Source organism: Lolium rigidum, chromosome 1 (genome assembly GCF_022539505.1).
Source record: "Lolium rigidum isolate FL_2022 chromosome 1, APGP_CSIRO_Lrig_0.1, whole genome shotgun sequence".
Taxonomy (NCBI): Eukaryota; Viridiplantae; Streptophyta; class Magnoliopsida; order Poales; family Poaceae; genus Lolium; species Lolium rigidum.
This window is the reverse complement of record NC_061508.1, coordinates 50,032,571-50,048,628: the sequence shown is the minus strand read 5'-3', so window position 1 is coordinate 50,048,628 and position 16,058 is coordinate 50,032,571. Positions and strand designations below refer to the sequence as shown.

Here is a 16,058-nt window from a genome sequence, read left to right as displayed (position 1 = left end):
CATCATAAATTTGGAATTATATGCATGATTTATATAAAAATCCTTCTAGTTTCCTTGTGTATTTTTTTCTTATAGTTTACAGTTATACAAAGGAGGGAACCCGCAATACTCCATTACCCCATCCGTCCACAAATACGTGGATATATAGGAATTGTAAAACAAATCATAGAGTGAAGTTAAAAAAAAGTAGAGTACATAGAAAGATGTCACCCACCATCTCTTCCTCTTTAATCCTCAACCTCTAATGATCTCAAAGGGCCGTCCTCAATCTCTAATTATCTAAGTGTATGTAGAAAATGAGGAGACCTATGTTAAATATTATCCGGCTTGAATTTTTGTGACGAGAGAAGCAATTTTTTTCTGCTTTAAAAAAATATATATTGAGGAGATAAAAAGATACACTCTGCTGTGAATAAATTTTGAACTAAACATCAGGACGGAGGGAGTAAGTTTTTTGAGAAATGGCTACTCCAAAATTATTATGAAACTGTTTTCGTCCGATGGGCAGTAAAACGTACTCGCTGAGTATATGCCCGCTGAGTGTATTTAGGTTTGCCGCATACTTAGGCTTAGCGCGGCGGCCGATGCCAGGCACAAATGCACGACCACCTCGCCGCCCTTCTCCGCGGCGGCGGCCGCCACCCGCGGGCAGTCCACGGCGCCGCCGTCAAGCTCGGCTGTCTCGCCTCCACTTACCTCTGCAACAACCTCGTCCTCTCCTACTTACGCGGCAGCCTCCATGCGGAAGCTCGCGGCCTGTTCGACGAAATGCCCCACCGCAACATCGTCTCCTGGTCAGTCCTAATCTCCGCCGCCTCCCGCCTCGGCGCTCTCTCCGAGGCCTTCTTTCTGTTCTCCGACTTGCTTCGTAGTGGGGAGTGCGACCGCCCTAACTCGTTCGCACTGGGTGCTCTGGTCGTCGGGTGCGCCCGTGCCAAAGACACCGCCGCGGGCTCGCAAGTGCATGCGTCAGCTATCAAGTTCGGCGTGGCTGACGACGAGAGTGTTGCGGGGGCACTGGTCGACATGTACGCCAAGTGCGGGCGCGTGGACTGGTCGTGGCGGGCGTTTGCACTCTCGCCACAGAGGAGCGTCGCGAGCTGGACGAGCATAATCAGCTGCCTTGTCAACCATGGATGTTCAGAGCACCGTGATGTAGCAATTTCCCTGTTAAAGAAGATGCTGCTCTTGAAGGTTTGGCCAACAAACGCAACGTTTTCTTGTGTCCTGAAGGTATTTGATGAGCCTGAGTTGCTCCATGGAGGGAAGCAAATTCATGGCTGCTTATTGAAGATGGGGACCGAGGTTGATCCTGCTTTAGGAACCGCCCTTGTAGCAATGTATGGTAGATGCGGTGGACTGGATGAGATGGCCAGATTGTCTTGCCGGATAAGGCACGATGCATTCTCCAGGACTTCACTTCTTGTAGCTTACGCGCGAAATGGATACAACATGGAGGCAGTTTGGAACTTTCGTGAGATGGTTATGGAAAATATGGCAATTGACCAGTCAGCTGTAACTAGCCTACTGCAGGTTTGTTCATCATTGGGACAGCTGAGAATGGCCAAGGAGGTCCATTGCTATGCCCTAAAGACTTTCTGTAAGCTGGACACGCTACTGCTCAATGCTACCATCACTGTTTATGGCAGATGTGGTGATGTCACCAGTGCAGAGATTCTGTTTGATCTTTTGGAAAACAAAGACATTATATCGTGGACGGCATTACTAACTTGCTACGCACAAAATGATCATGCTCAGGAGACACTCTTGTTCTTCAGGGAAATGCTTCGGAAAGGCTTGGGATCTCCTGTCTTTTGCATTACCAGTGTGCTAAGAGCCTGTTCTAGCACCACAAACTATGCTGTTGGATGGCAAATTCATTCTAGGGTAGTGAAGTTAGGAATTGATGATGCGGATTCTGTTGAGAATGCTCTTTTGACCATGTATGCCAGGTGCGGAAGTGTTCGTATTGCATTGAAGATCTTCAATTCAATGAGGAGTAGAGGCATTATCTCGTGGAATGCACTAATCACAAGTTTTTCACAACATGGCAATGAGGTGGCGGCCATTCAGCTATTTCATCTGATGCAAGAAGAAGCAGTGTGTCCAGATGATTACACTTTTGTTGGGTTGTTATCATCTTGCAGCCGAATGGGCCTAGTTGCAGAGGGTTGTGAGTATTTCAAACTGATGAACACCAAGTACAATGTGGAGCCCAAGATGGAACATTACACCTGCATGGTTGATCTGTTTGCCCGTGCTGGAAGATTTTCTGATGCACTAGAGTTTATTGATGCTATGCCTTGTCATCCAGACAAACTTGTGTGGGAAACTTTGCTAGCTTCATGTAGGACTCATGGTAATGTGGAGTTAGGAAGGCTGGCCGCAAAGAAGATTCTTGAAATAAGACCAGATGATCCTTCACCATACATTATATTATCCAGCATTCATGCTTCAGTTGACATGTGGGAAGAGAAGGCTTTGAATCGTACTGTGTTTGATTTCCAACGAGTAAGAAAAGACGTGGGAAGTAGTTGGGTCGGTGGAGAAGAATTTTCAGATAATACATTTGATGTATTGCAAGTTGAAACAACGTAAGATGGGTGATGTGTTGATGCTTCGTTTTGTACACATCAGGTGGAGTTGAGATATAATGGACTCGAAGGTGTGTGATAGACTGACTGCACACCGCGCATGTTTGAGAAATGACCCGGCGCCATATCTCCACTAGAAAAATGACTTCGTACGAAGGACTAGACTACTATCATTTTTATGGCATAGGACTTAGTGGTGATGTGCTTCTTGTCTTGAAGGTGAGATATTCTGTTACTAACACCTCTGTAAAATGCAAATAGAGCATTTGCAACTATGTACAATACAGTAATACTTTCTTCTACATTGTTAGGTGAGTTGATGATATTGGAAAACTAGAGGTGATATCCCACTGTCGCAAATGCAATGTCAGGCCTCAATACCTTTTTGCATTCATCTGCAGTGTGAGGTTAGTATGAGCATTGTCGATCTCTTATTGCATATGCTCTCTGATTTCTAGATTAACTTGTAAAGTGCTATTTTGTGGCAGACATGCAGCAAATAGACGGTCTGTCAAGTGAGGTTGGCTGCAACATCAACAATCTGCATGCCAGGATCTTGTATGTTCTTTACTCAAAGCGCTGGAGCTCCACTACTGAATCTGTCAGTATGTGCTGATGTTTGCGATATTGTTGAGCTTGTAATGTAAGTAAGTTATAAGTTAACAGAAAATTCATTTACTCATATAGTGACCCTTGACTGGTCTCTTTTGAGGTAATTTATGCATTACAGAAGTACCAGTAACAAGATGTAATTACATTTCCCAGATATCCAAATTACAAGATGGGTGGAACAGGCAAAAGAGAACTGTAGAGCAACTATTACTTGGATGTTCTCATGAAGTTATCTGACTTCGGCTTACATGTTATCAGTACCAATTCTTACATTGAGAACTAATTGGGACTCATGTGTTCACTTTATGTAGTGTAATTATTTGCATATCACTTCTCCAAACCGAACGTTTGAAGGCCCTATATTTGTCACACCAAAAATGAATCGAATTATAGTAGTGTAACGCATGATTTCTAACATTAGTTGGTGATACATCTGAACTGTTTTAGGAGTTCTGCAACCCTAGAATCTGCTGCAATGACACCCCATGCTGTTAGCTCTCTTCGACTTCATGAAAGGGGAGTGGAACAACCTTCACAGCTCTGAACTTGCCTGCATTGTTTAGGTGTTCATTCTCCAACCTGACATAGAAGTTTTTATAGTGTCATTTAGTAATGTCAGGTTTGTAAAATTCCATCACAATGAAAAATTCAAGAGTTAGGATTCATTGTAAAAAACTTTACCTGTAGAAGTTCCAATGGCCTCGTCGAATCACCTCAAGAGCTGCCAAAAAGAACAGAGTCACTCTTGAGTCCAGGCTTCCAATGTTAGGGTGGATGACAGTTTGAAGCCAAGCAAGCCTCAGAAGAAGGTTCAAACCCTGTAAAATGTCAGGCTCTCGGTAAGTACATCATAAAATTTATCTGTGCTCAATTATTTTGATGTATACCTTAAACTGTTTTAGAGAACATACCATGGATATGAAATAAATGTATCTTTGTTTAAGTATCAGATCGTTACGAAGCCAAGGGTTCTTGGAGTTAAACTGTAGAAGGCCCCAGTCCTTGACAAAGTCCCAGTAGAGTTGGTAGATAGTGGCGATACTTGACACGATTACGACTAGTGAGAGCCATCCAGCACTGTTATCATTCTCATATGCGACTTTTGTTCCTGCAGCAAGCATCGCTGACACATACTTCCCAAGGTTGACAATGTGGTTTATATCCCCTTCGTCAAACCATCTTCTTGCACACTGTCAGGAACGAAAACCATAAAAATAAGACAAGGAAGCACTACCTATACAAGTTTGAAGAACAAACATTATGATGTAGTAAGTCATGTTCAATCTTTTATACCTGCATAGCTCTCCAGTAGTACGGCAGGAAGGATACTGCATAAGCCAAATCTCGAAAATGTTTCACTCTTGTGCAGTATCCATAGTCTTGTGTCTTGTAGCTGCTGGTTATGTAATAACATGCCAGGTACTCCAGGCTCCTAAGAAGTGGTACCTATTTGCCAGCGATCATTACTTTATTAGTCATTTCGGAATCAAAACCATCATTGCTGATCTAGACACTACACTGTAGTAATTACCAGTATAGTAACTCGAACAAACATTTATGTTGACAAAACAATTTATATTTGCCGAACAGTTTATATTGAAAATGGACTCTACTGAGCACACAATTGAACCTTTAGCCTATATTATGTGATTACCTGGCTACAAAGCTGATCAGCCATGAAGAAATCGACCATGACAACCTGCATATAAACATATGTATTGAGCAATATTTTTTTTAATATGGAGTTCGATAGGAATTCACTCATCTGAAAAAAGGCTCTTCATCTATATCAAAATACCTTGTAAAAGGGGGTTAGAATGATGTTCCTGATTGCTCTTAAGAATTGATAACGACTTGATCGGTAGAGGATTTTGAAAGGGCAGACCAATATTAATAAGAAAACCTGAATAAACTCAAGCATAAGCCTCATATCGGTATAACAACATTGAACGATAACCATTACATTTGTACTGTTGATTATAGCATACCAGAAGTAGGCATCCGGGGATTGCTTGGACTGCACTTGAAGAATACCCTTTGACAATGAGTGTCAGGTGTGCAAACATGACACCAATAATAACCGTCATAGAGGTAGTGCATATCAAAAACACATCACGATACTTAAGCTCTTTGGTAGGTGTAAATTCGAATATGAATGTGTAGTTTATGCGTGTCTTTCTCCACATGAAGATGTTACATCCGTAGACGAAGAGATGCAGGAAGAAGAGGCTGAACATGCTGCAGTTTGGGACCATCTAATGTCAGTACTGGAGTGTTCAGTTGTAGCATCTTTTCTTTCTTAAGAGTATATCAGCAATGGAATTCACATGGGTGCTTACCTAAGGACAGGATAGGATGTTGACATGTAGACTTTGTTTGACTGCTGAGTGTACATCCCAGCTATGTGCGCCATGATACAGTAACCGATAAATAATGCTACGAAGCTACCAGTGAATAGTCCTGAAAATTTGACAGTAGCGCATAAGGAATCTGAAATTATCTTGGTGATGGAAGGATTGCAAAGCTTATAAACAACTATTACCTATGAAAAATGTGGTAGCATGTGATTCTTCTTTTTGATTTGGCTTCAGATACTTCATTGCTTTCCTTTTGTCACCAGTTGCAAAATGTCTCACAAACAGCTCCTCGACATCGTCCATCAGCCTGATTGCCTATTAAGATGAAGTTTTCAGTCAGAACTGAGAACCGTTGGAGTTTTGAAATGCTTCAAATCTAAGACTTCTGTATCCCTGCAAAATACCTTGTCAGAGCTATTAAAGTAGGAGCTCTCCACTACTTTCAAGTAAGTTGTCTGCACTTCCTTTGCTGTAATCTGAAACATGAAGTATAGTTCGTTGTTTCAGCAATGCTTTATCTATGGAAACTTTTAGGGAATGCAATACAGAGAGAGGCATTGGCAGGAACCTTGTCAAATTTCTTCAAAATCTTCACAAAAGCCACCATGTTCAAGGTCCTGAAGCAACAAGAGTGCTTTCCATGTCAGTACCCACTCAGTGCACAAAGCTTAACTCATACAATAGCTACACGTACCGGTATGTCTTGAGGTACCCCAAGCCCTTGTACAGTTCAACCAGCGCTCCTCTGATCATCTTCTCTGCTTGGTGCACCTTTTTCTTGTTGATGCTTAACTTCTCACAGCCATCACCACCAATCCCACCAATCTTCCTTGATTGGCTTAGCATGTCATCAAACAGAAGTTCACGGATGGCGATGACAGTCCTCGATGGTGTGGTGATGGGAATGTTGATCCTCACACTCCTGCCCTGGCATGTGACCTCCTTTCCCGAGAGTGTCCTCATCTTGTTGGCAGCTTCTTCTCTTGGCTTATCAATCCTTCCCGAGTTACCTAAACCTCCAGAGATGGAAAGCTGGTCCTCTCCTTCATCAGTGCTCTTTGCAATATAATCTTTGGTGAACTTTTCTTGACCTTCTTGTTCTTGCTCCGTAATGCCTCGGAGGGATTGATCTCCTGTACGTTCGAGTGGTGAGTGATAATCAATTTTTGATAGTGACATCTAAGATCGAGGAGCTCATTTAAGTAATGGGTTGGTTCATCTTCATCCTCCTATCGGCTGAGTTGGTTTGCCATTATTCAGTTTCTCGTATGCTAATAGAAAAATAATACAACAAGCTCATGCTTGATGAAGAAGGAAATGGTCACACTAGCGGTCAACCTATATCAGGGTATTTCATTTGTGAATATAAATATATGTCTTTAAATTGCACTCCTAAGTCTTTACCCGTCAACTGCATTAATTTAGATATGTCAACAAGGATTGCTTTTCTGGATTTCTCATCCATTAAGATCTATATAGTCTTATTTATGCATATTTCAAGATCAACCACCATATCAGTAGCAGCTGTCCTAATCAGCTTTTGCCCTCAACTGGTTTAATTAACAAGTATATCTAGGTTACAGCGGCGTGCATGTATCATTTATGTGTGTACACTCACCATGCAGAATAGAGCAAGAGATCGATGGGTCCTCTTGGTCGGTGCTCCCTGCTGCTGACGAACCCCCGCGCCGACGTGCCTCGGTGACGGCGGCCTTGAGCTCGACGAGGATCTGCAGCTGCCGCCTGAGGGACTCACCGCGGTCCAGGAACTCCCTCTCCTTCCTCTCATAGAACCGGTTCACCTTGTTGAGCTGCTCGTCCAGTCTCTGGAAGAACGCGCTTGCCGCCTCTACCTCGGCGCCTGCAAACCCTGCTGTGTCCAGAACCACCGTCTCGTAGACTTCCCCGATGGCCGCGCCGTCGTTGCCGCTGCTTGCCAGCTTTCTGTGCACCTGCATTGCAGACGTCACAACATATACAAACATTTCAGGCGATCATCTCCGCCAGCCAGACATGGATCAAAAAGTAACTATGCATTCGGATGTGCATGCCTGTATGACGCTGTTCTCCTTCTGGTGGCCGTGGGGATTGAGGAACGGGAGCCTCATCACCCAGTGACTAGCAGCCGCCGGTGCCTGCCACTGCGACAGTGGCGCTGCTGCCTTGTCCCCGCCCTCGCCGGTGGCGACCTGCAGGTTCTTGATGTCCTTCTTGAGCTGCCAGTAGTCCACAAAGGCCTCCTTCCATTCAGGCACGAGCTGGCCCTCGAACTGCTTGGAGAACTTCACCATTGGCTTCAGGGTGCAGCACTGCAGCTCACTGCAGCCGTGGTACTGGTATCTGGGTGTCTGAGAGGAGGCCATGGGGTAAGCTGTACTTATATGTGCTGCATGCACCTGTGTGCTAGTGTCCATTGGATGAGAATTGGAATTGGAATCTAGCTAGAGTGAGAGGGCTGAAGGAGACGGGAGGATAAATTGCTGCTTATGGGGGGTTTATGCTAGCTCCTGTCAATTATGATCACCAGTTGGGCATGTAAGTTGGTGCCTTGGAATGTAATGGATTCTTCCTCTCCCTGTCTATCTCCCCAGTGGAGAGAGGAGAAGGAGTGGGAGGGAGGTGTTTTATAGGAGAGAAGGATATGTGGATCACTCAGCTCCATTGGATGAACCGGTGGTGATGGTGGAGGCGGTTGGGGTCATGCATGGAGCTAGTGCAAAGAAACTTGTCCCAGAAAGGTTGAAGAAATGGACCAATGCGAAGAAGAATTGGGCACATTCCAAAATTACCACTCAGTGCACTAGCCAATTTTGAGTAATTCCTAACATACTGGGCTCTGTGATTACCTGTTTTCGGCAAACAAAAGAAACCCGCTGTTCAGATGGGTAGCGGTGTTTCAGTGCTATGTAACAAAAGAAACCCGATACTACACAGGTCAGGTTGGCAGCCTAGCCATCAGCGGAATTATTTGTCACTCTGTGCATGACCTCACACCAATCTTGTCGGTGTAGTCACGCGAAGCCAAAAAGACAAGGATTCACGGACCAACTAGTAAAGAGTCATACCATTATTCCCATGCACCAGGAAAATGTTCACTGGATTCTCTCTCACAAGGAGAGCTCACACACACACACACACACACCCACAGCGCGAGTGACCCATGCATGTACGGACGAAGAGGACTAGTCCATGAGTACGTGGTACAATTGGATCTATTTAGACAAATTTGAGTCACTTATTTCTAAATTTTAGTCGGATCATGGCTGGGACGCATATGGTGCTCTTTTAGTTAACTCTTTCGGTGCATCCATTCTATCACTGCATCCGGGCCCTGCTGTGGCCTGGGCCCACCGAACGAGATGGGTTAGTAGTCTGTTGTGCACTACAGAAACCGCTCGATCACCATGTATAGGGTATGCCAATCTTGTCTAAATTTCTCAAGTTTTTCTAATATTAGTTGTGCTAATTTTGCTTTTTGGACTAGTAGTCTAGTATATCTCATGTGATTATTGCCAATATGCCCTTGTCTAACTAGGTATCCGGATTCCACACTTCCCCAACAAGTTACAGCTTACTCAAAAGAGAAAAGGGAAGTTAGAGCTCCACTAAACACCCAACAGTCCCTGTTGGATATTTCGATGATGACAATTAATTATTGGACAACTGTTCAATTCCATATAAAATTAGTTAGATGACGAAATTCCATACAAAATTAGTTAGTAAATGACGAAATCTCATACATGATTATACATCAATATGCAATGTGGTGCGAAGTGGCTGTCATTGTGAATTTTAGTTTAAAGTAAAGCACGATTAATAAGGAATACAACTAAACAATTACACTTTAAGTAATCCGTGCTTTCCTTTCATATGAATACTGTCTTGAGCGCTTAACAAGTGTGCCAGTCATAATTTTGCAGAAAGCATGTCAATCAGTCAAATGCAGTTTTTATGGATAATAGAAGAATTCAGCAATCTTATCACAGATACATATATTTTTTCTTGATTTGTGCAGGTTATTCTTGGCTGTCAGCCATAGTGATCTTGTGAATCATTCCAGTTTAGTAGATGTCCGACAAGGGAGGCTTAAATGCGCAGCTCAACTGGAAGAGGTTGTCTCCTGAGATGGACATTAAGCGGAGTATATAATTAAACACACATAACTTTACTTTTAGTTGAAAATGAAGGGTCAGGAATCCTTTAAAACAAATTATTGGTAATGGAATTACAAAGTGCATTCTGAAAAGAAGATGATAACTCTGCTTTGCAACTTTAAAATGATATCCTGCTATTTTGACAAAGCTGGCAGGCAGGATGGTCTTCAGAGAGTGGGCAGCAAAGGCAAAATCCTTTGTGTTACTTAAGCAACAACGGCTTCTATTTTCTCCCAGAGAAGATTTTGCTTATCTCTCCTGGAATTCCATGATAGTATATCTTTATTTTCTTAATTTATCTTGCTCATGATCAGCTGCTTTTTTTCCACCTATAAAATGACAAATTTGGTAAGCAGCCAAGTATTAGTCAGACCCATAATTTTTTTTCTGATCAGTATATGTTCCAGCGCAACTGCACGTCAAATATGAATGTTAAAATTCACGCGGTTCATGTTTTGCTGATTCTTTTTTTACTTGCAGTTAGATCGATGTTTGGACAAAGAGCTTAATAAAGGATATTTGACATTTTTTTTGGACTATTCATCTTTACTGAGACCAATTTTAAGGAAGTGCCCTATAAGCCTTAGGACTTGGGATGGCTTAATCTGGTCAGCATCAAAAGATGTCAGCAAAAGGAAAACAGTGCAAATCTTAGGGTCCATATATAGACCACAGGGAGCTTTTTAACTTTTCGGCAGTGTGACTTTTACTTGGGGAATATGTGACGGGATATTCTCATGCACCAGGAAGTGATGCCCTCACAGCCAATAGAGGCGTACCTCAATGGTTAACAAGGCGATTATCATGAAAGCCATCCCGCATTGACAAGTATATCTGAATTGCAATCTCTAAAGAGGTCCTGGTGCCAATTCGCCAGGAAGTTTTCTGCTTAATTTATTTCGAGGAAAAAGATCGTTGAGGAAGCGGTTTTTGGATATAATGAGACCTGATTTTCTTGACTTTTTTTTATGATAATGGATTGTGTTACACCTTAGAAAACAAGTCTCATCCGGCCCAAATTCTTGTGTTAAACCACAATTTGTGTCGTAAAGAGCTCCCAGTTGACAAACTCCAAACCTGGGCATGCCGACTTACCAAACCCTTGTTATCCTCGATCGCTGTCCGAAGAGCGTAGGACACATGTATATACATCAATACATGTTGGTAAGAGCATCCCCAGCCGTTGGGGCTCCCCACGCCCAAATCCGGACGAAACTACCGCCGGATTGGATGAAATTAAGTCGTGGGGAGTACCGTATTTCCAGTCGTCCACCCAGAGTTCGGCGGATAGAGTTTAGATTCAAACAAATAGCCGTCCCGCGCTACAAAGCACGGCCAGTTGATCGGCAAAACGAGCAAAAGGATCAGCCACAGATCGGCGATCGGAGGGAAATTACACGGAGACAGGCTCGTCGGCAGTCCCGGCCGGCACGGCGGTGTCCGACGGACCAGTTTCCTCGCACGTCGTGGCCGAAGCGGCGGCGGCGGCCGGCGAGGAAGCAGCGACAGTAGACGTCGACGCAGACGCAGTCGACGAGGTAGATGGTGAGGTAGAGGAGGTAGGAGCCGGTGGAGACGACGAAGGACTGGCCGGAGGGGCTCGGAGGATGTCGCTGCGGTGGGCCCGGTACCAATTCCTCGTCTCGTCGTCCATCAGTTCCATGTCGCCGCCGCCCATCAGGAACGCCAAGTCCGTATTCCTCTTCTTCGCCGCCGCCGTCGTCTTCGGCGGTGCGATCCGGGCGCCCTGGTTGGCGAGCATCTCCCGCCACCTGCCGTCGAACTTGTCGTGCCTTCCGTCGGCGTGCGACCTCAAGTCGGCCAAGCACTTGTCGATCGACGCCTGCATCTTGTCGGCGGGATTGTCCGTCCGTTTGAGCTCTTTCAGCTTCTTCTGGCCGAGTTCAGGGCGCCCTTCCGACGCGCAAGCCGCCGGCGCGTCGGGGTTGTACTGCTCGGTCTTGCTCTTCGAGAGGGTTGTGCGAACTTCCCTCCACTTCTCGCAGTGCTCGAGGCGGGCGTAGACGTTGAGGAACTTGAACTGCAGGCCGGTGTCGTCCGTGTACATGTCCAAAGCTCGGCGCAGCTGGGCAAAAAAGCACGGCGAAACGGGTCAGCTAACGACGATATACCTCGGTGATGCGGGTCGACGGAGCATACCTTTTGCTCCAAGTCATGGCCGCTGATCGGCACTTTCGCGATCTCCTCCTGTACGCCGTGCCATTTGCTGCACGCCGTCTGCATGATCCCCCAATGGGTGGCCATTGCCTTGTCTCCCCGGTACACGTTCATGTTCGTCTTGTTGAAGTAGGGATCGACGAGTTTGCGTTCCTCGTACGCCTGCTTCACTCGAAGCCAATAGGTGTCGAACGACTGATTGGCACCGATTATGCCGTTCATGGACACGGTCATCCAAGCTTCGGCGAGGCACTCCTCTTCCTTCGACGTCCATTTGATACGCGGTTCGGCAGGCGGCGAGTCCTTCTTCCTCTTCTTCTTCCCCTTCGACGGGTTGACGTCGGCTTGAGTCGTCTCTCCAGGTTCTTCGTCTTCTTGTTCTTCGACGGCTTGGCTTCCGTCGGCAACATCCTCCACTTGATCCTTGCGCGCTGCCACAGCTGCCGTCGCCCTCGCCTCCTCTTGCGTGAAGAACCCCGGGCTCGCGGCGGCGGCGTCCATGAAGAACCTCGGGCTCGCAGCGGCGGCGGCGGAGCCGGAGGTGATCATCTCGTGGATCGCCTCATCGTTCGGCGCCGGCGTCGCACCGAACGGGGCACCGAACGGGAGCGGCCCTCGTCGCATGACCGGCGAGGTGCCCTCGAACTGGCCGCCGCTGCCGTCGATGTCAAGCTCGGGCGGCGACGGCGTGAACCTGGACGGCTGGACGTAGGTGCCCTCTTGGAACATGGCAGTCGTCGACGGCGAGGACATCGTAGGGGAGAAGGACGACGGGAACTGCTTGTACCTTGCGCCGGCCATTGGCCGGGGAACATGGAGCCGCCGCCGCCGCCGCCGCCGCTGAAGGCCATGCTCATCTTCCTCGCTTGCTCCTCCTGGGCCGCCTCCGCCGCCCTCTTAGCGGCGGCTTTTTTCACCCTCGCCGCCCTGCAGCCTTGTTTCGATGTCGCGCCGTTTCTCGTCCGCCGCCCACCGTGCGTTCGTCATGCCCGGCGGCCGCTCCTTCCTCGCCCGCGGCTTCCTCGTCGTCCCCTTCGGCGGCATTGTGGTGGACGAGAAGATGAGGAGGAGAGCGGTGGTGGAGGAGAGGCGCCGCCGGGAACTGGAACTCGAAGACGAGGGGAATGGCGAAATTCGGCGGGAGAGAATGGGGATATGCAAGCAAATTGGAGGGAATGGAGGGAAAATTGACAGGATTTGGTTTTTCTGTCGCCGACTACGCGGGTCCACACGGTGTTTCGCGCCAAAACGTTTCATCCGGAGTCCCCGAGCGCGCCCGGGGGACCGGGGACGGCGTGGGCTCGCCGGATGGATGAAGGGCCAAATCCGGACGAAAACGAGGAACCGGGGGCGCGACTGGGCCGATTTACGCCGTCCGGATGTAAAAAACGCTCGCCGGGGGCCTGTTCGGGGGGACGAGTGGAGATGCTCTAAGTTGCGAGTGTTAGGAGTTTTTTCTATCGATGTGCAACATGTAGTATAACCTCCACTGGCAATAGAACAGGTAGATAACCTGCAGGGGGTCAGAAATACTTGCTCATAAAAAACATCGTTTCAACGTTTTCTATATGGACCGAACCCACCAACATGTGAGCCGTTCTTTGTTTCTATTCACTGGTAACCATGTATATTTGAGTTCAAGGTTAGGCCAAAAGCTCTAGCACCCACTTCGAGTAGGAGTCATGCACCCGTTTTCAACGCCAGGTGGACGAGGGGCTAAACAACCATTTTACGAACCTAGCGGTGCTCCCCACTTTGAATGTGGTTTATTATCAAAGGTTATAGGTTTATTCTAAGTCAAACTGCTTTAAGTTTGACCAACTTTGTAGAAAAATATATCAACTTTTAAAATACTAAATTAGTTGTATTGCATTCAAAAAAATCCCGTACAATGTACATTTAATGTCGAAAGTATTGACATTTTTTTTATAACTTTGGTCAAACTTAGAGAATTTTAACTTAGGAAAAAACTAGTACATAAATTATTTAGGAACGGAGAGGATCACTTCTTTTCTATAGAATGATGGCAAAGCCTTTTCTCCAGGCCTCAATTTTTTTTTTTGTATTACGGTAGCAATTTTAACCTTTAGTGAGTGAAAGTCACAATCACATGTACATAAGTCACATTGTTTGATATTGTAACGGGAGATACATAATGACGCTCACTACACGAATGGACGCATACACCGACGGCCGGCTGCCCTCGGCGTAGCCATGCCTGGCTCTCGGCGTAGCCACACCTGGCCCTCGGCCAAATGTCGGGGACGCTAGACGTTTAGCAAGCCGAAAGTCACACTCACATGGACATAAGTCACCTGGTTTTGATGTTGTAACGGAAGATACATCACGATTCATGACACTAGAGCCTTAATCCCCTTTTTATTTAAATATAAAATGATTCAGGACAAAAGAAAAGGCTGGGGAAGAAATCCTACCACATAAAATATATGCCATTGCACCCATTGAGACAAATTTCAGTGACATGATCCAATCAGTCTCTTGAGCTAGCTAGTACCAGGCAATCCTGATTTCGTGTCATTGCTGGTCTCTGTCTCATGACATTGTTTTTGTTCTCCCCCACTACTCCCTGCAAAAGAACACATCCTGGATATGGTTGCTATCTCATCTTTATACACTCACAAGATACTCTTGTCTAAGGCATGTGCAAGTCTACCTTTTGCACATTGGTTCCTGTCCGTCCGATGAAGATTGGAGGGCCAGCAAGCATGTGTCAATTACCACTTTACTCCTTTTTTCCAGTTCAAACATGACATCATGGTGATGATGGTGAAATCTGTTACTTCCATGAGAGAGCCGTCTGGTTTCCAGGCTTCTTACAGTTTCTCTGTCTTTCTTGTTTCGTTTAGTTTTAGTGAATGTGATAGCTTTTGATATCCTTGTAGTGTTTCAAGTGATAAAAAATACCACGAAACTCTTACCTTCCGACAAGCAGCTGCTAGCCCAGCTATACCATGTTCTTGAGACATTTGGGAGGCAAGCTATGACATCACTGACCTGTTGATTTGATGGCTCTTTTAATTTCCACAAAGCACAATTCAGCTCAAGAGATGGTGAACGACGCGGCGCATCGTCGCCTTTCTCAACTTTATATCAGATTTTTCTTTTACCTAGGAGGTTGGTGTTCATGCATGCATGCATAATTCATATATCATTTGAGTGGGCTGACAGAATGTGGCATCTGATGCCAAGGAAATAAAATGAGTATGTATTGATGAAGTATTCTCCAGCTTGTTTTTTTTTTTCCGCAAAAAACAGGTTGTTAAATAAAGAACATCTTAGAACACCGAGTGAAAATAGTAATTAAAGACTAATCGTGCTACCTAATTATTTTGGAGATCGAGAAGGCTAAGCTGTGTAAGCACAAATTACGATAGAAAAAGTATGCAGCAAGTCAGTACGTGCTTTGGCTAGTGTTGTCCCATTAGGCAGCATATCTGATTCTGTTCTTCAGGAAACGCCACTTTACCTAATGCAAATCGACATGCCTGCTTGTGGGTATCAAACTCGGTTCGCAACATGTTCCTCTGCTCCTTCCATTATGACCCAATAACACATACATGGACAGTATAAATTCATCAGCCAATGTTCCAGTATAGGATTCCCCAAATAGTTTCAGATTCCTAACATTGGCTGGCACTGACAAAAAAGAGCAACAGTACCACTTGAAGCAGCCAAGAAAGCAACTTTCATTTTCGATTCTTTATGTCATCCTAATCTCGATATTATATAGACTTATATGAATACTCATAGACATGAAAATAATCAATATCGGAAAGCACATTCTTGGGGGGCACCATTACATGCAAGATTTTGTTCCTTTTCTCTCAGCAACATATCTATCATAGCTACACGTTGCAAGATTATAAATATACTTCATCACTGCACTGCTGATAGTTGGATACACATCAACTGCATTTCGGAGATGCCATTAGAACCTACTAGTGGTATCAATCAAGTACTGCATCTGTTCTTGTAACTTCATGAGATCCAAACTTCTTGCCACGAACACCATTTGCTACCGGTACGCTGTGCACTGCTCCACGTTAACCATATCAGTGGTTCTCCTTGTCGCTTTGGTTCTCTACTGAAGATGCTCATGGAGATAATATTATCAGGTGTAATATACTGAGCATAAACGGATT

At 45.5% G+C, this 16,058-nt stretch overlaps 1 protein-coding gene across 1 annotated transcript; it reads right to left on the bottom strand.

Annotated features, from left to right (window-relative positions):
• Window positions 1-3,249: 3,249 nt before the first annotated feature.
• LOC124685322 (phosphate transporter PHO1-3) lies at window positions 3,250-8,134 on the bottom strand. The gene is made up of 14 exons (XM_047219666.1): window positions 7,615-8,134; window positions 7,182-7,515; window positions 6,258-6,696; window positions 6,132-6,180; window positions 5,968-6,039; window positions 5,749-5,878; window positions 5,546-5,666; window positions 5,195-5,444; window positions 5,005-5,109; window positions 4,861-4,905; window positions 4,500-4,652; window positions 4,118-4,396; window positions 3,888-4,024; window positions 3,250-3,785 (listed from the first exon to the last, which is right to left on the bottom strand). Exons 1-14 carry the CDS (start codon window positions 7,975-7,977, stop codon window positions 3,698-3,700), a joined length of 2,565 nt encoding a protein of 854 aa, XP_047075622.1. The 5' UTR covers window positions 7,978-8,134; the 3' UTR covers window positions 3,250-3,697.
• Window positions 8,135-16,058: the final 7,924 nt, after the last annotated feature.

Excerpts from the sequence above, each read along its gene's own strand:
- LOC124685322 (XM_047219666.1), bottom strand. The coding sequence starts at position 7,977 with ATGGACACTAGCACACAGGTGCATGCAGCACATATAAGTACAGCTTAC. Across the intron at positions 6,040-6,131 it reads TTTTGAAGAAATTTGACAAG|ATTACAGCAAAGGAAGTGCA; the intron begins GTTCCTGCCAAT and ends TTCATGTTTCAG. Across the intron at positions 5,879-5,967 it reads ACTTTAATAGCTCTGACAAG|GCAATCAGGCTGATGGACGA; the intron begins GTATTTTGCAGG and ends TCATCTTAATAG.